Genomic DNA, 25119 nt, shown 5'->3' with positions numbered 1-25119 from the left:
GTGTCGAGGTGTTAAAAATAGCAGTTTGGTGTTGGAGTAGAACTCCAGTAATATTCATTTCTGCCCCAAAGGTTCCAAACAATGCATAACAAGTACAGAGTGACTCCGTTCAGTGTCAAAAACTAAACCGAGCTCATCATCAGCCGCTTGGAAAACTGTCCTATAGAGAAATGATCCAATTCTGCTCTCTGCTGGTTCAAAGCTAGACTGTTTTGAATCGTCCAAAATCAGTGAGTCAGTTGTAGACTGAAAAGGTTAACGTGACAAAATTTTCAGTATTCAGTTGGGTGACTGTTTTTTGACTGTTAGGAACAGTCCGGGCAGAGAACCAGAACAAACCTGTTGTTGCGAACAAAACAGAAAAAGGGTCAGAACAAGTGGGACTTGTTCGTGATACTTCTCACTATATAGTGACTTTTTAGCGGCCGCTTGCAGCGCTATCAAGGCAGAACTTTTTGGTGGTAAGCAACCACGCCTTGACTCAAAATGTGATGTGGAAGATGAGTGAAAGGCTTGTTGGCCGCCCTGTAATCCATTACCCATTAGATATGAGACGCGTGTTGTCTCGACAACTTCATCTTAGCCGCCCTCATCAATCTTCTGAACCGCCGGGCTGGGATACCGTCCTTCCGATTCGGAAAGCGACTAACGGCGGTGTTAGTTTGCCATATGTCAGACTTTTCTGATATCCAAACAAACCAGTTCTTGTAGTTTAAGAGGTCTTATTCAGTGGAGTGCCCTGCGTGTTCTGATAATTTCCACTGGTGGCAGATGCGTCAACGGGTGGTATTACAGCCACTTGGTTAGCAGGCTGGGGAAGACCTATATAGCCAGAAGATAAGATACGGACTGGTTTAAGTTGGACGATAGTCGTATCACTGATTGTTCTGGCGATGTATCGAATTTATTGGAGCCTCTGGAGACACTCTTCATTTTGTTTTATGAAAGAGAGGACATTGGCAGATTAAGATCTTCAGATGATGTGGTGCTGCAGGTTTTTCCGGGTTTTTCCGAGACCGTTTTTCCAAATTGATTTATTCTCCAGCGATTCAAATTCAATGTGAATCGCTACTTTCGCACAGGCACTGGTCTTAGAGCGACCTAAAGGTTTTCCTGTAGTGCTTGTGTTTTGTCCTTGAAAAGAACCACAAAAAATATGGATGTGATTCATGTGAAGACGAGAAAATCGTAAAAAAACATGTTCTTGTAGCATTGCCTAGAGTAAAACAACTACGTCCACCCGATTGAGCCTGAATAGAAAGAATGAACCTGGGTAATTGGCAACACTGTGAAAATCAAATGTCACATAGTCTAGTTGAAGGTTGAAGTATGGTTGTTGTTGAAATGTTGACTAATGTCAACTGATGTGGAAAACAATTTGAAACAATATAAAATATGCAAGAACAATCGAATAATGGTAAGTATTATTCGAAAAAGAAAAAAATATACCCCTTTCTGGGATCGTTAGAAGTATGTCCACGTCTTTTCATTATTTTTTAATTTAATGCGTGGGCGACAAATTTCATGACTATCAAATGATAACAAAACTCAGATTTCCTGAAGAACTTGAATGAACTTTTCATTCATTGGCAGTTATTTCAGTACTGTTTCATATTTGTTATAGTATGATATAAGCCAATTTGCAATGCGACGTTTCGTTCATTAGATTTCATCATCAGCCCTATACTTTCAAATACGGACATGTATTGTAATACATAACTGAAAAAAAAGCTAGAGCTCCTTATTGAAAAAATAAGATGATGATGAAATGTAAGGAACAAATCTTCGCATTGCAAGTTGATTCATATCAGATTACAACAAATGTGAAACAGTATAACCAACTGATCAAACGGACATCACATCAGAAAACAGATTCAACAGAGGGAAAGAATTTAAATACACTTGATCTTTCAAAGCTATCAATTTCCCAGCATTCTAAAAGATGAAGTTACAAACAATTATCTTCCAAATGTAATAAATGTGCAAAAGACATTTTTTTATGAAGGAGTCTATGTTTTTTATGTTTTTGGGGCCTTTAACATTCAAGATCTGAATAATAAATAAATCTAGATTAACAAATATTCTGATTAATCAGATTCTAATAAAAATTCTTGTCCAACATCCAGAGGCAAAAAGAAGTTTTTTTATATTTCATACATCCATTGTCAAATATACCAAAATGATTTATGAATAAATTTTCATTGCAGAGGGAGAGACGAATATTTTTTCACCATCTGAAAATGTTTGTGCAGGATGCCTCAACATCATTGACGAAGAGGAATTTATTTCAGCTCTCTGTCAAGAATGGCATATGGAGTGTTTCAGGTAAAAACAATGGAATGAAAAATTAAAGTAAACCGCTTTAATAATTTTATTCACTGTCTTGATTTTTCTGAAGGTGTTCAGCCTGCGATGCAGCCCTGTCTAACTGGTATTTCGAAAAAGATGGTCTCCTTTTTTGTAAAGATGATTACTGGACTAGGTATGGGGAAGCTTGCCAACAGTGTAGTCAGGTAATTATGAACAAATATATGCAATTAATAATGATATATTTCCATAAACATGATTTTGTTATACAATAAATAAATAAATGAATAAATGTATGGTAAATATAACAGTTAACCACAAGTACATATACACAGACATACACATATACATACATATATACAAACATATGTATGCAATAATTGGTGAGATGGTAGTAAATCCTGAACAGTCTACTTATTCCGTCACGAATGTTTGTGAGGTGTCTATTTCTACTGTGTGGAGACTTTTGAAGAGGATGACTGAATATGACCCTGATCGAAGAACAGAATTCTGCAAAATCATGTCGGAAACCATTGCAAGGCATCCTACCTATTTCCACAATATTTGTTTTAGTGACGAATGTACATTTTTTTTGAACGGCAATGTTCACAGACAAAATTACTGTTATTGAAGTGACACCAACTCTCACGTTTTCCGGGAAACACATACTCAATATTCAGAAAAAGTTAACGTTTGGGCAGAAATATTGGTAAACCATATTTTAGGACCTCTATTTATAGAACAAAATTCCACACGGAAACTGTAATTGAATATGCTGGAAACTACTGTTGCAAATTCTAATGAATTCGATACGAATATTGTATACCAACAAGATAGAGCACCACCATATTACTCCAGACAAGTAAGAAACTATTTGGATACTACTTTTCCCGATCGTTGGATTGGCCATCGAGGTCCTACAGAATGGCCAGCCCGCTCGCCAGATTTGACACCTTTGGACTTTTTTTTATAGGGCTATTTGAAGCAAAAGGTGTACGAAACTGAACCTGCTTCATTATTGGATATATGGCAGAGAATAATAAATATTTGTAGAGATATTGACGTTACTGTGTTCGAAAATTATCGGCGTGAAATATCGGATAGGCTGTTCATATGTCAAGAAGTTCAAGGCAACCATTTCGAGCATCTTCTGAACTGACTTCAAGCTTATTACCTTATATTATGTAGTTGAATGTTAATGTATTCAGGCAATGGTTAAAAGTTCCGCCATTTTGTAGTAGTTGAAGATATTGACATTATATTCTCCTTTCCATTTAATTTTGTTTTCCCAGATGGCGCCCAGTTGCCATCTTGAACGTTTCATCTGTCAATTTCACTTCAAAATAAAGTATTCATGCATTAATTTCATTATCTCAAATTTCAATTTTTTGAGTTGACCCAGTCAAAAAATAAAGGGGGGGAGACATTAAAAAAATGCACTGTATAATAATCTTCAAGAGAAACTAAAAATGAATCAAAAAATAAAGTTCAAATTGGATTGAAAAAAGGTTCTGCTTTCTTTCTCTAATTGAAATTCTGATCTTTTTGGCTTTCTACTTCTTCCATGTTAAACAAAAAATATGGAAAAAGAAAAGAATAAACAAATAACTACAATATAAACTCCTAATAAAGATATTGAGTGCATACACAGAAGTTTCTCTTCATATTTTGTGTAGCCATAAAATTTGGTTGCAGATTATCACAGGGCCAGTCATGGTAGCTGGAGAACATAAATTTCACCCCGAATGCTTTTGTTGTGGTTCATGTAGTGCCTTCATTGGAGATGGAGATTCCTACGCTCTGGTTGAGCGGTCCAAATTATACTGGTGAGTCTAATCAAGTGGAGAATATTTGAGTAATTCTTCATAAATATGTTTTAATTTCAGTGGTCAGTGCTATAAACGTCAAATGCAACCGTTACAGAAATCAACGGGATTTTCCTTCATGAGAAAACCACACTCAATTAGGCTAGTAGAAATTCCAGGAGGACAGAAAGGTATCAAGTTAACTAAAAACTCTGTCCAAAATGGGAATAGTCAGTGTTTTACGATTTCAGAGTGAGTGCTGAGTCACTTTTAAAAATTTAATATTATTCTGCTTGCTATATCTGAATTTAGAAGTCCTGCTTCATAACTTTCATATTCTTAACTTTGCTGATTTGCAATCATATTTTTGCTACTAATACAATTATTAATAAATATCTATTGGTGTCAAAATGTCAGTATTATATTTATATTAGCAAAAAATTGTAGTCACGTTAACCATTCAATAGAGAAATCATTTATAATTAAGAGAAATTTAATGTTTATTTCTGTTTGGTGTCAAAAACAATTCTAACATTGTTATATTTATCTTTCAACAGAAATACACACTTAATGGAAGCACAAAGAATAGAAAATTCAACACAAAACTATTGTTAATATTTTGTCTTGTTGATTCAGGTTGTTATGGAGAATCCAAGGAAAACTTCTTCGGGTGGCTTTTGCATTTCTAACATCTGCTTTTAACATTTGCTGCTACTTATTGCCTCCTCATAGGTAAGAGTTTCAGCAGGAGACTGATTGTAAAAATACTCGTATACCGTTATTCCCAGATTGAGTAGCAACATGTGAAACATTAACATCATTTTGAAATTTGTTTAAAAATACGGTCAGGTATTTGATGCCGACCAAAATGTCATTCAGATCTAAGGGTTTTTATACTTTTGTTTCACATAATTTTGAAGATTCTTCCACATTCTGTCAGAAAAATGGTTACTGACAAAATTTTAAAGGGTATATGAAAATATGAAATAATTTCCTTATAATTTTCCCGATACTTCTGAGTGAATTAGGTGGGAACTGGGAAAAACTATAGAATAGAATTTATTTGTCATTAAAAACATTACACACATAATATATAACATTTTATCAGACTAGTCAAAACAATTGAATATAGTTGATTTAATGATATAATAATTAAAAACATTTCATAAAAACAACGATAAAAATAAAATAAAAACAACAATAACAATTAATTGGTGCTCCAGGGTGACTTCATTGATTCCAGTGGCGCATTTGCTTTTTCAGCTGCAGGAAAACCCGGAAAACCTGCAGCACCATATCATCTGAAGATCTTGATCTAACAATGTCCTCTCTCTTATAAAACAAAATGTAGGGTGTCTCCAGAGGCTCCAATAAATTCAATGCATCACCAGAACACTTCGTGACACGACTATCGTCCGTTTCTTCTTTGACCAAGGCGTAATAATGATCAAATTTAACGCCAGAACCACAGTGAACAATGACTGCATGAATATTATAATAGTGGTCTGCTAGGTTGAAATGTTCGTCTATTTCGAACCTTCCAAAGAGTTTCTTGCTTCCGTTAGAGGTCGAGTCTTGTTTGAAAATCATCAGTGTTATTATTAGATTGACTGGAGCCTCAGCTATACTTGTTTCCTTATAACAGTCAGTTAGTTTGCGCATGTTTGACAATACAGTCGATCATCACCTGTTAAAAATTCCATTTTCAGATGATTTAACAATAAACTTTGCACGGACTGGTTATTAGTCGTATTAGGAAAAGCTAGATAAGTTCCAGAAATTCACATAAGTTTTCGGTACTTCTTGAACATTTACCACAAAGTAAACCAGTGAGGATTTTTCCAGCAAAAGATTTACAAACACAAGACGAGATGGGTTGTACGGAATCATTCAGTCCAGGAGGTCAGGAGTATTGATTTTGCTATTCTTTTGCTCACGAAGAGTATTCAACAAGAACCCCAAGAACTCGGAACAATCCTCTTGTTGTTCTAACGAGTATCTAGTAGACTTCAAAGACTACAGGAAATCGGTTGGAGGGAAAGATTATACCTTCTTACGAAACTGCAGCTGCATGAACAGTTGTTTGAGTTTGATGAATGAGTAGGAAACATTCCCATTCTCGTTCATCATTAAAACTTCGTTCTTGAAATTCTTCGTCATGAACAACACTTGTAAAATACTATTCATGTAGCAAGTGTTTCCTAAATTATCCAATCCAATTTTCTTCTCTAGATTTTCAGGACAACTATCTACTGATTCGTATGGAAGAACATGTTTCACAGAATCTCCATAAGAACCATTTCTCAAGCTGCGATTGATCCTTCCAAGTGAAGAAGGGTTTCGTAGAGGGATCGATTCGGCTCTTGCTTCAAGAAGCTCTTCCACTGAAAGGGTACCAGTATCACGAGGACTGCAACTCATTTTTTGGGGGCAAGAATGACCTGAGTCCACTGACCGCACTGAAAAAGAAGAAGGTGGATCAATCACTTGTGAATTAACCTTGATAGGAGACTGATGAATATTAACATGAATATTCACGGCTTGTTTCGAAGAGGTTTCAGTTCCGTACTGAAATTAGGGCAATGCATGATCTCATCAAAATTATGCGAAGGAGGAATAGTTCCAAGTACTGAAGCAGCATTGCCACGTTGAATAGCAATACTAATTCTTTCTATCTAATTGTAAATAAATAAATACAATAATAAAATTGTAAAGATAAAATCTAAAAGCTGACAATTTTAAATGTGTTGTATAAATTCCTCATATAGTTGATGTGAAGATAAAATAATAAAATTGTAAATATAAAATAATAAAAATCCAAAAGCTTCAATGTTAAATAATAAAATTCTAAAGTTGACAATGTTAAAAGTTTATAAATTCCTCAACAGAATAAAATGCATTTGATAAAGGATAATTTGTAAAAGCTGTCCTAAATCTATTGAAGTTGTCTATATTTCCCAATATTTTTGTTGCTTTGTTAAAACAGATGACACCTTGATAGCTTGCAGAGTCCTGCCCGGTGGTCAACCGTGAATAGGGTAGCCTCAGTTCATAACCCCGACGAGTGTTGTATGCATGTATCATATTTTTTTTTGTGAAGAGGGATACATTTTTTTTATATTTAAAACTAATAATAATATATAGAGTGATGGTAGCGTCAATATACCCAATTTAATAAAAGTGTTCTTACATGATTCTCTGTGGTGTGAGCCAGTAATACATCTTATTATTCTTTTTTGCATTTTGAATACTTTTATCGAGTGTGCTGAATTTCCCCAAAAGGTTAATCCGTAGGATATATTGAACTGTACAAGTCCAAAATAAGCCAACTTGAGTACTTGATGAGATACTGTTCCATGTAGTTGCCTGAGTACAAAGCAAACACTACTTAATTTGGACGTCAAATAGTCAGTGTGTTTTTCCCAGGTTAATTTTTGGTCAATTATCAAACCTAGATACTTATATTTGCCTAACTGCTCTATAGACCTATTATTTATTTTTATTAGGGGACAGTAGTCTAACGAAATGTTTTTTTGTTGATAATTCATGAAAAAGGTTTTATTACCATTGACTAGTAGACCATTATTTGTACACCACTGGGAGAATTCATCAGCAGATGTATTTGCAGTCTGAACAGAAAGAGATAGTTCATTTTTTCCTATTATTTGATAGGTATCATCTGAATAGATTATTGTTATTTGGGAAGATACACATGAATACCCTATATCGCTCTTAAATATTATAAAGAAAAGTGGAGCCAAGGTTGAACCCTGTGGGACTCCTATTGAAACAGGGGCAGGTTAAGATTTAATTGAGTCTATAACTACTATTTGCGACCTTTGTTTTAAATAGGAGGCTATCCATTCATTAGCCACTACTCGTATTCCCATTCGATTCAGTTTCTCAAGCAGCAGGAGATGGTCAACTGTATCGAAAGCCCTGGTTAAATCAAAGAATAATCCGATTGGATATTTTTTATTATTGAGATTATTGTAGATGTTGTCACATAATTCATAAATTGCAGATGATGTTGATCTTTGTTGTCTGAAACCATGTTGACAGTGTGGAATAAGTTTATGATACTCAACAAATTTTTTCAATCTCAACAGGGGTCTTCCAACAGGGACTTTCGAACTTTGACAATTGATATCATTCAAAAAAAAATGTTTTATCAAAATGGGTGTTCTGTTCATTAACATACCACTCGCTTCGCCAATTTTACGGCCGCCATAATCGTCCTATCATAATCGTCCGCAATGCAGTGGATAAATTTGAGTCCACTGGTTCAGTAAACTCGACCAACACACGAACGTCAATGAAACAGAAGATCTGCCGAGAACTGTCTGTGAGGGTGTGCAGGAGAACCCGAGTCAACTGAAAGTAAACAACCATAGACAACGACGTGTTTGCTGAATGGGCTCTGAAGCAGTTGGCATCTTTGTAAAGAGTTTATTTTAATAATAATAATAATAGTCTTTATTACCCAACAGTTAAAAACTATTTAAATGGTTTAAGGGCTCTCTCTCAACGCTTCACTTACTTTCGATCTAATGTGGTTGGAAAAAGACAAATTCTGATCAAAATATACACCAAGATCTTTAATTGAGTTACTTTGTGACAGTGAAATGGTATCTACTCGATAATTGTACTTGATGACTGACATTTTCCTACTACTATAAGACACAACTTTACATTTGGATGCATTGAGATACAGTTTGTTTACTTCACACCAAGTCTGTGTATTTTCTAATTGTCGTTGCAATGTATTACAGTCTTCGATATTTTCGACAGGTAAATATATTTTCAAATCATCTGCAAAAAATAACTTATTACAATCGACATAATTACTGAGGTCAATAATAAATAATAAGAACAGAAGTGGTCCGAGATTCGACCCCTAAGGTACTCCAGATGAAGGATTGTAATAAAAAGAATCATTGCCGTTATAAGATACAAACTGTTCGCGTTGAAGTAAGTAGGATTTAATGAAAAGCACTGCTGAATTATGGAAACCAAATTGGTGGAGTTTTTGTAGAAGGATCATGTGATCAAGTCGATCAAATGCTTTAGCAAAATCAGTATATATCACAACAACTTGACCACGATTATCTGAGACATCACTAACATTTTGGGTCAATACAATTAAATTTGTTATGGTGAATCTGTTTGACATAAATCCATGTTGTTGCGGAGATATGATATTACGAACTGAGGAATGTATGCGATTGTAGATGACAATTTCGAGAAGTTTTGCAAAGTTCGATAGGATTGAGATAGGACGATAATTCCGAATATCAGATGGATCTCCAGACTTAAAAATGAGACAAACTCGTGATATCTTCCATAACTCAGAAAAATAATTATTTTAAACTGCAAGATTGAAAAGTGTCAGTAAGAGACCAATACACCGATGAAATCTTTCACAAAAAGGACATTATCTTATCAGGACCAGAAGTGAACTTATTTTTTAGTTTACGTGCCGCAATCAAGATTTCCTCTTCTCTGAAGTTTATATTATTATAATAGTGAAGCCATCATATTTCATCCTACCTGGAATACGGAAGGTTCTATTCTTGGAATGTACCTATGACCACAATGATTGAAGATTAGATACTACATATTCTTGTATAGAATTTAAATAAATAATTTTATGCAGCTTTGATTTGGTTTTTGATGACAAGTCTAAGGCTCTTGAATTCATAATTGTACTGCATATTACCAGTTTTCTTGTACTTTTCGCGTAGTTTAGTTTTCTTTTTGATATTGCAAATAATCTCGGACATATACCATTTGGGATATTTGTGTATAAACACTTTGAAAATATTATTATTATAAATAATATTATATAAGACATAAAAATTAGTATTAGCTAAACTCACATCATCACAATTCCGAAGGAAAGACCAGTTCGTGGAAAGTAGCGCATTATATAATGCAGGATAATTGGCTCGTTTGGAATTATCATTTTTTTGGTTTTGGTTATCATTTGAGTTGAAACTAGTTTCGTCAATAAAAAAATTATTTAAATCAATAATTAAAGCTGGATGATGAGGCATATCTTCAAGAACATTGGAGCTCTGTCTCTTGTCACCTCACATTTCATATTGGAAATGATCAGGTCCAAGAACCTATTCGAGTTCATATTCAAGGAGTTAATCATATTATAAAGAGCGTGGGACTTGTTATCAAGAGCGGGGACACATACAAAGTTAGGAGCATTGAAGTCACCAATCAAAGCTACATTTTTGGTCTGCAAAATTTCTAGTTGATCTAATGATTCACAAAATATCACTAGTTCGGACTTCCATTGTCTACTATATAAAATGATTTGAAATCCCTGAAACCAATAAAAAAGAAGAATTAAAAAAGAATAGCTGAAAATAAGAATTATATTAACCAAAATAAACCTGAAATGAAATAAAAGTGAAATAAAAGTAAAAATAGAACTATTGAATAAATAAAAATAAAGAAAAGAAAAAAAAAGAGAAAATAAAAATAAAAAGTGGAGAGATTCCAAGTCACGTTAGTTCACGACGTTTCGATTGTTAGTATCTACAATCGTCTTCGGGTGATGACTGGACTGATTCCTTCGAGAGATGACTATTTATAGGTCGTTCGAGTACTTTCAGTTATTCCCGCTTTCTATTTCCGCTTCACTGGTTCCGTGGGAGATGACCGTTTTGGCGGGAGTTGGCCATTTTTCGCTTGATGATGGGTTTCCATATGTTGCGTTTCTCTACGCTAGCTTGGCTGAATACGTTGTTGGACAGCATGTATGCGGCTTCCTTGAATTTTCTCTCAAACCAATGATCCTCTCTGTGCAAGATCTCAGCTTGGGACCACTCGATGTTGTGTTGATGGGTCCAAACATGGTCTGCTATTCCTGATTTGCTGGTTTCCCCTCGCTGTGTGTGTTTCTTGTGCTCGGCTCGGCAATGCGAACATTCAATGGCCTCTTAGTTTCACCAATATAGGATTTTCCGCACTCACAGGGTGTCCGGTAAATGCAATTCTTGAAATCGCATTCCGCGTTTGGTGGCCTGGTTTTCGTGAGGCTGCTACGGATAGTGTTACCGGATCTGAAGCAGGTTCTGATGTTGTACTTGGAACCAATTCTTCTTATCCTCTCCGATAATCCCCTGATGTAGGGAAGTGCAAGCACTGGTTGTGACGGCTTCTCTTCCTTGCGAGGCTCCTGCTGTCTTCTAGCCAAAGTCTTTTCTACCATCGCTTTGGAGTAGCCATTCCGTTGAAGATCATTTTTGATGAAGTCTAGTTCCTTCTCGAGACCTTCCTTCGTATTACAAAGCCCAAAAGCACGGTCTAATAGAGTCTTGATGATTCCTCTTTTAGTCGATTGATGGCGGTTGAATTCGTGGTTCAGATACTGTCCCGTATGAGTGGGTTTTCGGTATACAGATGTTTCCCACTTAGTGTCGGCCGTCTTCACCAAAACGTCTAAGAATGGCAATTCGTTGTGGATTTCCTTCTCCATTTTGAAATTGATGGAAGGTCTCATGCTGTTGATGTGTTTCAGGAAGGCGTCTAGTTCAGTATTCCCATGGTTCCATATTATGAAGGTGTCGTCAACATATCTCAACCAGACTCGAGGTTTCTTGTGGGCTTCTTCAATGGCCAGAGTTTCAAACCACTGGTGAAAGTGGCGATCCCATTGGCAGTCCCTCATCTTGTGTAAAGAATTCGTCCTTCAGTTGGAAATAACAGTTTCGTACACAGCATCCTAATAATTCCATGATTACTTCTATAGGTAGATTCGTTCTCTCTTTCAGGTTCCCGTCTTCGGATAGCTTTCTCTGTATGATTTGGAGTGCTTCTTCGACCGAAACGTTGGTGTAAAGGCTTTCCACGTCGAAACTAATTAGTTGATCTTCCTGTGTGACCTCAATTGACCCTAGTAGGTCTTCACAAAAGACGATGTTTTTCCTTGTAATGGTTGTATTAAGGGAAGTAGACAATGGAAGTCCGAACTAGTGAAATCCATCATGAAACATTGTCAATCACCTTCAAACAAACGATTCACAAAATAGTTCGTAAGTCTCAGTGCTTACAGATGCTGGAATATAAATAAATTGATTGCTTTCTTCCTTTCTTTGGAAGATTATCGCGTTTTTTTGGTATAGCAATGAAGAAGTAAAAGGTCAAAATCTTTCTTTCCAAAAATTAATCTCTCCTAAAAATATACCCCTTTCAATTTGAGAAAAATTAGTTACTAATTCCGTTATTTTATTATTTTTTTTTTAAATTGAAATTTGACAGATAATGTGAAACACTTGCATGAAAATTATCTTCAATTTCAGTGATTACCAGTACTTTTAATAAATCTCCGTTTGTTTATTTTTTAACATATTTCAAATGTGATTATTGAATATTATTTCCCATACAGGTTGGATATGAATAATGACTTGATGTCATTACACATTGGCGATAAAATTTTAGAAATAAATGGAATACCTGTGAGAGATACCCCTTTAGAAAATGTAGAGAATATTCTGAGATATTCAGATACAGTAATACAGGTAAAAATGAATTTCAGTCATTAAGTGTTATTTCAATAGTAAATATAAAATCTCATTTATATTTCAGCTTACTATAGAGCATGATCCAGATACGATATCCAGAAATATCGCCAAATTTACAGAGTTAACTCAGTCCAACGTTCCTCTAACAACAACAGCCAGTGATACCAACATTCCGTGCCACAAAAACATTCCAACTGATCTCTTAAAATTTGGATCAACCGATTCTGTACATGATGAGCCTAAAACCAACACCTTAGAAGTTCAAATACCTCAACAGCTCTCTTCAAAAGATAATTTATCTGTTAGTACTGAATCCAATAATAACAGTAATAATATTGGTTCCACCGGTAGGACAGATCAAAGAGAAAGGCTATTTCGAAGAAAAGATGAAGGTTATATGAGTGGAACGAGATCTCGACAATTGCGGAGGAAAAATAATTTGTCCGAGAACCGACCGAGCCTTGACAAGGAAAGGAGTTCTTCCATGAGTCGACTTTTGGATGAGTGAGTCTTTTTATTCTATATGACTCCTGAAAATTTTGTTTGAATAATTTGGTCTGCGACCAAACACCCCCTTATGATTTTTCGAGAAGGTTAATGTTATGACACTGGAATTTTCCTTTTTTAAAAAGTTTTAATGGGTATGTAGATAGCTGGGTCCAAAATGAAGGTTTATTGTTGGCCATACTATTTCAACTTAATCAAATGAATCTACATTGTCAATGAAGCCTATTACTTTATTTGGTAAGTGATCTTTTAGGCCAAGAATCTAATTTGATCCGCAGCAAAGACGGCACCCTAACCTTCAAAAGACATGTGTACAAATTTCACAGCTGCCGAACTATTAGTTTGTGGGATAGAACATTGTAAGTGAAGCAGCTCTTGTTATTTCGAAGAAAATGGATAAAAATTAATTTTGTGTGTTGACAAAGCATTGTTTTTTGGCGAAAAAATACTGTTGAAGCCAAAGCTTAGCTTGATAAACATTATTCATACTTTGCACCAGGAAAATCAACTGTTGAGAAGTGGTTTGCTAATTTGAAACAAGGTGAATTAACCATCCCTGCAAGTGGTGAACTGACTCCAAAGCCTGCAAGGGCGCAGCAATAGTCGGCCTGCAAGGTTATGGTATTAGTATTTTTGGATGCACATGGTATAATATTCATTTACTATCTTGAAATGGAAAAAACCATCAACAGCGACTATTACATAGCATTATTGGAGCGGTTGAAGGACGAAATCGCAGAAAAACTTTTTTCAGCCCACTTGTTATTACCAGGTCCTGAATTTTCTTACGATTAAGTATCCACTTCATGGTCGACCATGGTTCATTTCCCTCTGTCTACGGCAGTTTGTTTCTTTGATTCAATTTATTTTCAAATGCCCATGGAGAGATGTCAAAAGAGTTTTGAAATGTGAAATAGGGATCTTTCTGAGGATTTAAAAAAAAATTAAAATTATAATGGAGAACTTCATATACGGCTAGAAAGGGCAGACTGTTAGTTTATTATGATAAGTTACTGTATGAATTCAATGTATTTTTCAGAATGGAAAACTTGTCATATTTTATAATTTTAACTATCAACAAAGAGCTAAGAATTGCCCAGATCAATAAAAAAAATTTCCTCCACAAAAACTTAATTTTGTCATGTAGTAGTAGCTTAGATTTATTGAATCAATCTGTAATAGTAGAAAGTATCTTCAGCTATGTTTAAGCACATTTTCAGTCGTGAACAAATATGTTTTCAAATGAACTAATTAGTAATAATAATATTAATTGATTTCTTTAGGACATCCTAATATACATAGGTACATTATTTTAAAAATATATAAATAAATAACACATAAATAACAAAAATGATGATAAGATAGAAGAAAAAAAAAGATACGCATTTTTCAATGATTTCAGAATGGTTTCAACATAACAAATATATACATAACAAATATATCACAACACAGAAAAAAGAAAATCCGGGATGAGATTTTATATAGTTCATGAGTTTTTTTTGAATTGGAAAACATTTATTGGGAATCAATGGCTGGATGTGCGAAATACATCGCCGAATGAACTTACTCGCCAAGCAGTATACTTATATACAGATAAAAAGAGTGCATTGAAAACCACCAAAAGTTGAGTTTCACAAGATTCTGTTTTAGGTCCGACTTTTTTCTTAATGTACATCAATTCTATTACAGAACTGAATTTATATGGTTCTATCTGTCTTGCTGTTGATATAACCCTCATTTATTTTTCTAAAAATACCAATATCGTTGAAAAATCAATTTTAAAAGACTTTAAAATAATATCTCTTTGGTTGAGATCTCATGAGTTACATTTGAATTTCGATTAATCTTGTTTTACAATTACATCCAGAACAAATTCAGATTACAAAATGTTTTTTCTCAATTCCAATATTAATTTGATAGAATTTAAGAAAGAAGTAAACATTTTAGGTTCATATCAGAAAGAAAATTGCATCTCTTGTAGGTATATTTTATAAAATATGAAATTCCTTTCAATTATTTGAAAACAATTTATTTGAATATTTAACACCTAACATCAGGTTGTGCAACAGCTAATTCCTCTCATTTGAAACCTTTACAAAATTACAAAATAAAATCATAAAATGTATATACAATATATCAAATTCATTAATGATAATCGTTCTGCTTGTATGTAGTTGTCATATACAGGTTCGCCTGGACCTAAATGACTGAACTATTTTATTTGCAAATCTGTAAATGATTGGAATTTAGTATATGTAATTTGTTATTGCGAATAAAGTTATTGTTATATACAAGCTGAGAGGACCAGCAATAGGCCTACAAAAATATTTGATATTAGGGGAATATACCATTTCAAAATATGCATGTTCATTTATAATCTGTTTAAAAAAATCTGTTTTTCCGTTAATCAGCTGTCGCCCCCATACGAAGGACAACTCTCAGAAGTTGAGAAACTTGTGCGAGCTAAGGACTAACGAGGTCTTACCTTTTAACGTGTGATTCCTAACACGGTTGCAGAATCATCCCAGCTTCAACCAGATAAATTCTCACGAGATAAACATCTGGTCGAGGCGGGAATCGAACCCACGACCTTCCGATCGTGAGTCGGGCGCACTACCACCGCTGCCAATTCCACAACATGTAGAGAATGTAATAAAAACATTCGGTACTGTGTTTTGATGAAATCAATTCAATTCATGATCATAATAAATAGCCAATAGAAAATATAGTTTCACAACCGCACAAAAGCAAATTTGGTCATAAAATGTATTTTTCATGATGGAATTAATTTATACAGTGTGTAACAACGAAAACTTAACAGAGCCGTTTTTGAACATAAAAAGTAAGATTTTTAAAAAAAGCTCGGACACGTCGATTTCTAGCTAAAGGGGGACACCTTTCAGACTAATCAGGTTTTTTGTAGTCGGACGCACCCCCTCGGAGGGTTGCGTCCGACGACCCTTATTTAGATAGGGAAAGTAGGTCGAGTGGCACCTTGTTTTAAAGGTCTTTCGAATACCTTTACATCTCTGTTAAAAGAAAATTTTTGTAACGATTAGTTTTCGAGATAATTTGAAGATTTAAAGGTATTTTTATTGAGTTCAACTCTTTTTAAAATAAATCAAATTGTTTTTAAGGTACAATTTACGTTCAGAACTTTCATAAAAAAATAAATTTTTGCTTTTTATGACAACCTGCTAATATTTGATTTCGTAAAAAAGTAAGAATTATTTGCTTATTACGAGGAGATTTTTTCGGGGGATGGGGTTGATTACCACCCTTACATTTTAGGTAAATTGAGTGGCACCTCCTTTTGAAGGTTGTATTTTGACGTGTATATTTTATGCTTCTGATAAAAAAGTTACCTACACAACGAATACAACCTGCTGATTTCCTTGAATGCTGATGACACAGAAAAGTTTAAAAAACTGTTTTAGGGCTGATAAACCTTTGGTACTTAACCTGGGATTGGCGATGACTTGACCAATCACTCCAATCGCATTATCGTCATTCACTACCCTTCTCTGAATATTTCTTTTCTTATTTAAAACCGAACCTGTCTCCACGAATTTTGTGAACAAATCCAGAACGTGATTTCTGCTTAGGTGTTTAACAGGGTTTTGCTCGTTAAATAAAATAGATGTTCTATTAACATTTTGGTCGTTGCCAAAAAATAAAGCAATAACTGAAACCCTTTCAGCAGTAGTGTAAGGCATTTTTAAACAAATAACAATACACGACCCGTTTAAACAAAACAATCGAACGATGTACTAATGAAAACTGGAAGAAGAGGGGTGGATATTGATTTTAAAAAAGGGATTTTATTTAACAAAAAACTGATAAGAAGAACTGCTCGAATTTTTTTTACAAAATTCAAAATACAACTGAAAGAATATATCTTGAAAAATATTGACAATTTTTTTATTTGTTCTATTATTCTTAGTAAGTTTTTTTTTTCAATTTGAGTTACATTTATTATTATTATTAAATATCAATACTCAGAGTCACGAGGCCCTTTTTTCCATTGAAGTTTTACAAGACTTTTCAGTGTAAAGTTCACTTTTAACATGAAAAGGTCATAAAATTCGCATTGTGGTTTATGGTTCACAAATATTTTCATGAAAATAATAATATCAGTTTATTTCCGAATGACAATTGCATATAAAACAAGTTATATGAAATGAGAAATATAATAAGAGCTAATTACACAGTACTACCAAGGCATAAAATTTCATATATGCAGAAGCGGGTAAAATGTTTCAATATGGTTTTAATTTTGTCATGATTTGCATCGCATTTTTTTATGAATTAATACAGTCCACTTTTTCATAATTCTCAGTGCTCAGATAAGTTTCAGCAAATGATTAGATTTTGATGATATTCAAATACAAAATATTTATTCATTTACTTGATTTATACATAAAAATACAGAAAATAAGAATAAAACACTAACGAAGAGACAGATATAAAGACAGTAATTGCAGTACATAAAGTAAAGATTGTGTATAAAATAGCATCTAAGTGACTTAACACTTGTGTTATGCTACAAGGTAATACTAATTAATATATTAATTATATTACTAAAAGATGTTATTGAAATATCAGATAACTTCAACAATTATTTTGTTGAAAGCTTAAATGAAATTGTGGCGAGCATTGACTATTCAGAGTCATGGTGCAATAAAAACTTTAATTTATACAAAACTTTCTCAGAATTCAGATTGCTTTCGTTAAATGACCTACGTAAAATTATAATTTCCTTGGATAATAAGTGCAGTATACATGAAATCCTCAACTTCAAAATATTGAAACAAGTTTTTGAGACTATCGGTCACGTTATATTGCACCTTATCAACACCTCTCTTGAAACAGGCGAAATACCAGAAAGATTGAAAAGTAGTACTATTTTTCCTATACCCAAAATTCCTCATACTATGAAATGTAAAGAATTCAGGCCAATCAACACTTTACCTCCGATTGAGAAGGTACTTGAAACAGCAGTATATAACCAACTAATAGAATATGTGGAAAAAAACGACATTGCAAATTGCATTCGTGTGAGTCATCAGTGCAACTATCTCTAAACAAATTTAAATCTGAGCTGGATAATAATAAGTTTGTTGTAGTCATATTCCTTGACCTCAAAAAAGCATTTGAGACCATTGATAGGTCTACACTACTAGCCAAATTGAATATATATGGAATTGAGGGCAAAGTGTATAATTGGTTATCTAATTACTTGACCAACAGAAAACAACGGGTAAGAGTTAAAGACATGTTCTCTTGTGAAATTGACAATTACGTTGGAGTTCCCCAGGGTAGTGTTCTGGGACCCCTTCTATTCATACTATATTTAAACGACATGTCATTGTTTGTCGACTGTGAATTTATGAACTTTTTTGCTGATGATACTCTATTGGCATGTAGCGATGTGAACCTTACGATGGCTATACAAAAAATGAATAATACTCTAGCAAGTGTCAACAAGTATTTAAAAATTAATAAACTCAAGCTGAATGTGATGAAAACTAAAGCGATGATAATCACATTGATGGTGACAAAATTGAAATAGTGAATTCAACTAAATATCTGGGATTCCAGATAGATAACACTCTATCGTTTGATGAACATTTTGAGTATATTCATAAAAAAATTTCAAAGAAATTATTCTTTTTTTTCTAAAATTGCCAATAATCTTTCAACGGAGTCAAGTATCACAGTTTACAAGTCAATTGTTCAGCTACACTTCGACTATTGTTCCTCTATCCTATATCTATTCAATCAGAATAAATTGTCTCAACTCCAAAAACTTCAGAATCGTGGTATGAGAATCATTTTGAAGTGCCGTAGAGATACTCCTATCACTATTATGCTCAATGTTTTAAATTGGCAATTCATTTCCCAAAGACTGCTATACTTCACAATGATCTTCGTATACAAAATATTGAACAATTTAGGACCATCTTATTTTAATCAGTATATTGTCTTTCATCACGATATTCACCACCACTTCACTCGAAATAATAATAACTTTTATATTAACAGAACAAAAAACAAATACTATGAACTCATTGTTTTTCAAGGGTTTTGATCGGTTCAACAAATTACCTAATGCAATTAAAAATAGCCCATCTCTGAACATGTTCAAAAATGAAGTGAAGAAATTTGTTTTAAATGTACAAATATGATATGTATTATGTCTTTGTTACCTGTAGCTGTAATTTGTATAATTCCATTCATCTAATGTTCGTTATATATTTCAAATAATTATGTAATTTATCTTTCTACGTGTTGCATTGAAATTTTTCGAATGTATAATGTTGCTGTTTTTGTAGTAATGTCTTTAAAAATATGTTATTGAACTTATGTTTGTCATACATTTAAGTCATTTCTATATGTAACACATACCTTTTTTTTATTTCTACCATTCCAGTTGATTTGTATATCCTATTTAAATAAAGATCTATCTATCTATAAAATTACCGTTGTGTACACAGAATTAGGAAACAATTTAGTGCCAGTGTATCTATTGGTGTTCTAATATTTTGATAAATTCGAAGTAATTTTCGAAGATAATTTTTTTTGATTCTATAGAGAAGATTTTATAGTTTTTAATACGTTTTATTCTTAGGGGTAGAATATTACAAATTTTAGGTAGTGTGTAAGTTAAAAAGCGATGACAAATATTTTCATTGAATTTTGGAGTGGGTAGCAATTCGTTTGTTGTACTTGTAGTAATATAAACTGTGGGAACATAATATCATTTCATATTACTCAGTATTTGAGATACGACAGTAAAATATGTTTTAGTTTGATCAAACAAGTAAACTGTTAGAAAAAAAATTGAAACATTTTTTATACATACACATCTAGAAATTGAAGAAACTCAACAAATATTATATCTGTAAATTATTTTCAAGATCACCCAATTCGAAAAAGTGCTTAGAGTTGTCCCGGGCCTACTCCTTCTTAGAACCAAGACCTCAACAGCGTGTCTTCAGAGCATCAGATCTAGTGAAAGGAGAACTTTTGGGGCAGGGTTTCTTTGGGCAAGTATTCAAAGTTACAACTAGAGATACAGCTGAAGTGATGGTACTGAAAGAGCTGTATCGTGTCGATGAAGAAGCTCAAAAAAATTTTTTGAAAGAGGTGATATAATAAGCAGCTAGGGCCTTTGAAATTATTTTAAATTTTTTGTTTTTTAAGGTTGCAGTACTGCGGAGCTTGAACCATAATAATGTTCTTCGTTTCATAGGAGTCCTTTATAAAGAGAGACGATTACATCTTGTTACAGAGTATATTTCAGGGGGAACTTTGACGGAGTTATTGCATGATTCAGCTCAACCTCTACCTTGGGAACAAAGGGTTTCCTTTGCTAAAGATATAGCTGCCGGTATGGCATATCTTCATTCCATGAATATAATTCACAGAGGTAAGTCATTAATAGTCGCAGGAGTAATTTTCAGTGTTGAGCATAATAAATATTACAGATCTCAATTCTCATAATTGTTTGGTACGTGATGATAAAACAGTAATCGTTGCTGATTTTGGATTAGCCCGAATCATATCACATGCAACGAACAGTGCCAGAAGAGTTTCTCCAAAGAGTGCAAATAAACGCCAAGAACGAAAAAAACGTTATACTGTTGTGGGCAACCCTTACTGGATGGCGCCTGAGATGATGAAGGGAAACAAATATGACGAGAAGGTTGACATTTTCAGCTTTGGCATAGTATTGTGCGAAGTAAGCTTTCAATTGGTATTGTATGAAATTGATTGATTTGTAGAAAAGTGACAGTTGGTAACCGAACGATAATGAATGTAAGAAAGTGAATGTGAATCAGAGAAAGGGTAAATGTGTTCAGTACATTGAAAGTATGCAGCTGTCCATAGATTCTCAAGGCATGGTGAAGATATATATTCCGAATTCCATTATATACAGCCTGACTCACGGTCGATTGTAGGTTAGACGTTTCAGGAAAACGCAAAGCATGATTTTTCTGAAAATTTCACCTCTCACATTTCCTTACCTGTTCTATCGATCTAAAATATTTTCAGCATTGCGGCGTTGCCACTTCCATCAAAAAGTCCTAGCAACTTTATTTTTTTTAAATGGAACACCCCGTATATTGATACATTTTTGGAATCGCTCTGGTATTTTAATACTTTTTTGTTAATAATGTCCTATACCTATCTCTAACTGTTTTCGAGATAAAAAATAAATTGTGCTAAATATGGTCCAAAACATAGCCTTAATTGAAATTAAGTACATCAGTACTCTCAATTCATGAAAAGTTGATATTTTGATGATAGTTTTTTCCATTGTGCATAAAAGTAGTCAAAAGTTCATTTTTTCAAATGAAACCCCCTGTATATTACTCGGTAAATTGAAATATGGTGAAAAATGCTTCAAGATGATATATCATGTCCCTATACCTAAATCGTCAAGTTTTCTCAATAAAGTCGCTTCTTCTAGAAACATAATTTTTTTTTTAGAATTTGGATTTAGGTAGCAGTGAAATTATCAAGCTTATAGCAGTTCGGTTACTTTTATAAGTAATTTACAAAGAGTTATCGACGGTGTTTCGAATCATCTTCCAAAATGAATGCAAATATCGATTATTCAAACGAAGTTCTTATGAAATTATTTATTATACACATGAACAAAGTGATCAAATCATTGTCAGAACGTGTAAAAAATTCAACCAAATGTATCCTGAATTAACTCCAATGAACGAGAGGAAGTTTGTAAGGTTACAAAATAATTTCCTTAACTATGGCTCAAAGTTTCCAGGGAACAACTGTACCAAAAATCAATCATTTCTAGATAAAAAGTAAGATTTTGTAGGCTAAAACATGTGAAAGTACAGACAATAACAGAATAGGATGATTCAAAATAACAAAATTGTAAACAAAATATCACATTTTCTTCTTCTTCTTTGGTAGGCACTGGAGTACTGTATACCCTTTCTTTTAAAACACTCCATAAAAAAAGTCAAGTGGCGTAAGATCGGGTGATCTCGGTGGCCAATCCCACGGCCCTAAACGCCTAAACCAACGATATTCGAAGAGTTCGTCAAGTTTCCTGGAAACTTCCTGGGTGGAATGAGCTGGCGCTCCGTCCAGTTGAAACCACGAATTCGTATATTCCTCTAAAGGCAAATTTTCAAGAAAATCGGTTAGTCACCCTTAATATTTGGAGATATCTCTCTACATTCAGTGTGTCTTCATAAATAAAAAAGATAATTTTATTGTTCTTCAGAATACAGAAAACATTCAGGTCAAATTTTTCTTGAAACCCCATTTCTTTTGTAACATGAGGATTATGATCAGCCCAAAAATGGTAATTCCTTCTATTGAAAATACCATCCCTCGTAAATTTTGATTCGTCGCCCCAAATTATTTTTGACAAAAATTCCCGATCTTCCTGTGTATGAATCAAAAGGGATTCACAAAAATGCATTCTACGTTCGAAGTCTTCTGCTTTTAGAGCTTGAACTTTGGTAAATTTATACGGATGCATTCCGTGATTTTTCAAAATTCGTTCTACTGAAGCATGTGTGTGATACACCTAAATCTTTTTCTGCACTGCGAATGGAAGCTTCTGGATATGCATAAAAATATGCCAAAACGTTAACAGTATTGTCCTCATTTGAAGTAACAGGTTTTGGTAATGTTGAAGGCGCTTTTCACATGGAGCCATAGTTAAGGAAATGATTTTGTAATCTTACAAACTTCCTCTCGTTCATATGTGTTAATTCAGGATACATTTGGTTGAATTTTCTACAAGTTCTGGCAATGATTTGACCACACTGTCCGTGTATAATAAATAATTTCATAAGAACTTCGTTTGAATAATCGATATTTGCATTCATTTTGGAAGATGATTCGAAACACCGTCGATAACTCTTTGTAAATTACTTATAAAAGTAACCGAATTGCTATAAGCTTGATAATTCCACTGCTACCTAAATCCAAATTCTAAAAAAAATAATGTTTCTAGAAGAAGCGACTTTATTGAGAAAACTTGTCGATTTAGGTATAGGGACGTGATATATCATCTTGAAGCATTTTTCACCATCTTTCAATTTACCGAGTAATATACAGGGGGTTTCATTTGAAAAAATGAACTTTTGACTACTTTTATGCCCAATGGAAATAATAGTAATTTTAGCTCGCCCTGTATGATGTGGAGTCGATTTCTTGGTGTTATTTGAATATTTCGAGTTTGTCCAAACTATCATCAAAATATCAACTTTTCATGAATTGAGAGTACTGATGTACTTAATTTCAATTAAGGCCACGTTTTGGACCATATTTAGCACAATTTATTTTTCATCTCGAAAACAGATAGAGATAGGTATAGGACATCATTAACAAAAAAGTATTAAAATACCAGAGCAATTCCAAAAATGTATTAATATACGGGGTGTTCCATTTAAAAAAAATTAAGTTGCTAGGACTTTTTGATGGAAGTGGCAACGCCGCAATGCTGAAAATATTTTAGATCGATAGAACAGATAAGGAAATGTGAGAGGTGAAATTTTCAGAAAAATCATGCTTTGCGTTTTCCAGAAACGTCTAACCTACCATCGACCGTGAGTCACGCCTTATACATTCAACTACTGTGAAGAAAAGATTCACCAATTATTTCGAAATCAACAATTTTTTTTGCAGTTATCAATTTGGTTTTCGCGAAAACTGCTCTACCACCGATGTTACTATGAGTGTTGTCAGAGGCATAGTTGAGGGACTTGAGACCGGAAAAGTTGTGGGGGTCACACTATTGGACCTGTCAAAGGCCTTCGACTGTGTTTCCCACAGCATTTTACTCGAAAAACTGTCATATTATGGTGTAAGAGGCACTCCTTACCTGAATAATCGTTTCCAGAGAGTTTTTTACAACAATACATTTTCTGAGCTGAGGCCGATTGACCTAGGTGTACCGCAGGGATCGGTTTTGGGCCCGCTTTTGTTCGTTATTTACATCAATGATTTTTACAACTATATGCAGCCATGTCACAGTGTACTATTTGCTGACGATACATCCTTGATATACTCTTCTATGAATTATTCAGCTCTTGTTGATAAGTCTATGGAAATACAAGAAAAAGCGGAGCACTGGTTCAGTGTCTACAAACTCATGATGAATAAGGAAAAACCACAAAACATAATTGTTTCTATGGCTCTGCCATTACCTGAATTCCAGTGTGTCAAATTATTGGGTTTCACTCTGGACATTAGGCTAAATTGGTCAAGCCACATTTCAAGTTTGAAAAGTAAGCTATCGAGTGCCTTATTTTTACTTAGACAGCTGAAACCAATAACAAATTTCAGTACGCTGAAAATAGTATTTTACTCGCTCATACAGTCTCACATTTCTTACGGTATTCTACTTTGAGGATTCTACTAGTGATGCCCAATGCATTTTTATATTACAGAAAAAAGCTCTGAGAATTCTTGCTGGAATCGGTTTTAGGGATTCTTGCCGTGAATCATTCATCACTCATGAAATTATGTCGGTGCCTTCTTTGTATGTTTCCTCAAGCCTATTAGATATTCACAAAAGAGCCCTCTTGTTTCCCAAACAATCCAGTTTACACGATCATGATACACGTAACAGCAATTTTATTAGACCTCAACGTTTCAGGCCGATGAAATCACAAAAAACTCCTATGATTACAAATTGTATAATGCACTTCCTACCAATATTAAAAATATGAATATGTTTTGTTTTAAAAAAGTTATAAAAATTATTTTAGAACAAACTGTTTTTATTCCACTTCAGAATATTTAGAACACTTTTCACGCAAGGAAGATGCTCGCTGAACCTCTACACTTAATTTGAATATGTTGTAATGTACCTTGTAAACTTGTTACAAATTTTTACTGTTTATTTTATTTTATAGACTTTCTGACTTGTCATAAATGTATTTTATACATAACATGATAAAATAAAT

At 33.8% G+C, this 25119-nt stretch overlaps 1 protein-coding gene across 2 annotated transcripts in view; it reads left to right on the top strand.

The window, feature by feature from the left end:
* Positions 1-1298: 1298 nt before the first annotated feature.
* LIMK1 (LIM domain kinase 1) overlaps positions 1299-25119 on the top strand; it is a 61002-nt gene continuing 37181 nt past the window's right edge. Inside the window, exons 1-11 of one of the 2 annotated variants that reach the window (XM_074174093.1) lie at positions 1299-1417; positions 2208-2325; positions 2399-2513; positions 4003-4133; positions 4194-4364; positions 4749-4844; positions 12517-12649; positions 12717-13156; positions 20080-20308; positions 20366-20591; positions 20650-20903. In XM_074174093.1, the coding sequence (XP_074030194.1) occupies positions 1396-1417; positions 2208-2325; positions 2399-2513; positions 4003-4133; positions 4194-4364; positions 4749-4844; positions 12517-12649; positions 12717-13156; positions 20080-20308; positions 20366-20591; positions 20650-20903 (1935 nt within the window). In that variant the 5' untranslated portion in view covers positions 1299-1395. The remainder of the gene's footprint in view (positions 1418-2207; positions 2326-2398; positions 2514-4002; positions 4134-4193; positions 4365-4748; positions 4845-12516; positions 12650-12716; positions 13157-20079; positions 20309-20365; positions 20592-20649; positions 20904-25119) is intronic. The other variant, XM_074174094.1, reaches the window with a different exon arrangement.

This window comes from Leptinotarsa decemlineata, unplaced genomic scaffold (assembly GCF_025532065.1).
Source record: "Leptinotarsa decemlineata unplaced genomic scaffold, Ldec_3_MD MMD2_tig00000505_RagTag_RagTag, whole genome shotgun sequence".
Classification (NCBI taxonomy): domain Eukaryota; kingdom Metazoa; phylum Arthropoda; class Insecta; order Coleoptera; family Chrysomelidae; genus Leptinotarsa; species Leptinotarsa decemlineata.
The sequence above is the reverse complement of the archived record's forward strand: the minus strand, read 5'-3'. Positions and strand labels throughout refer to the sequence as shown.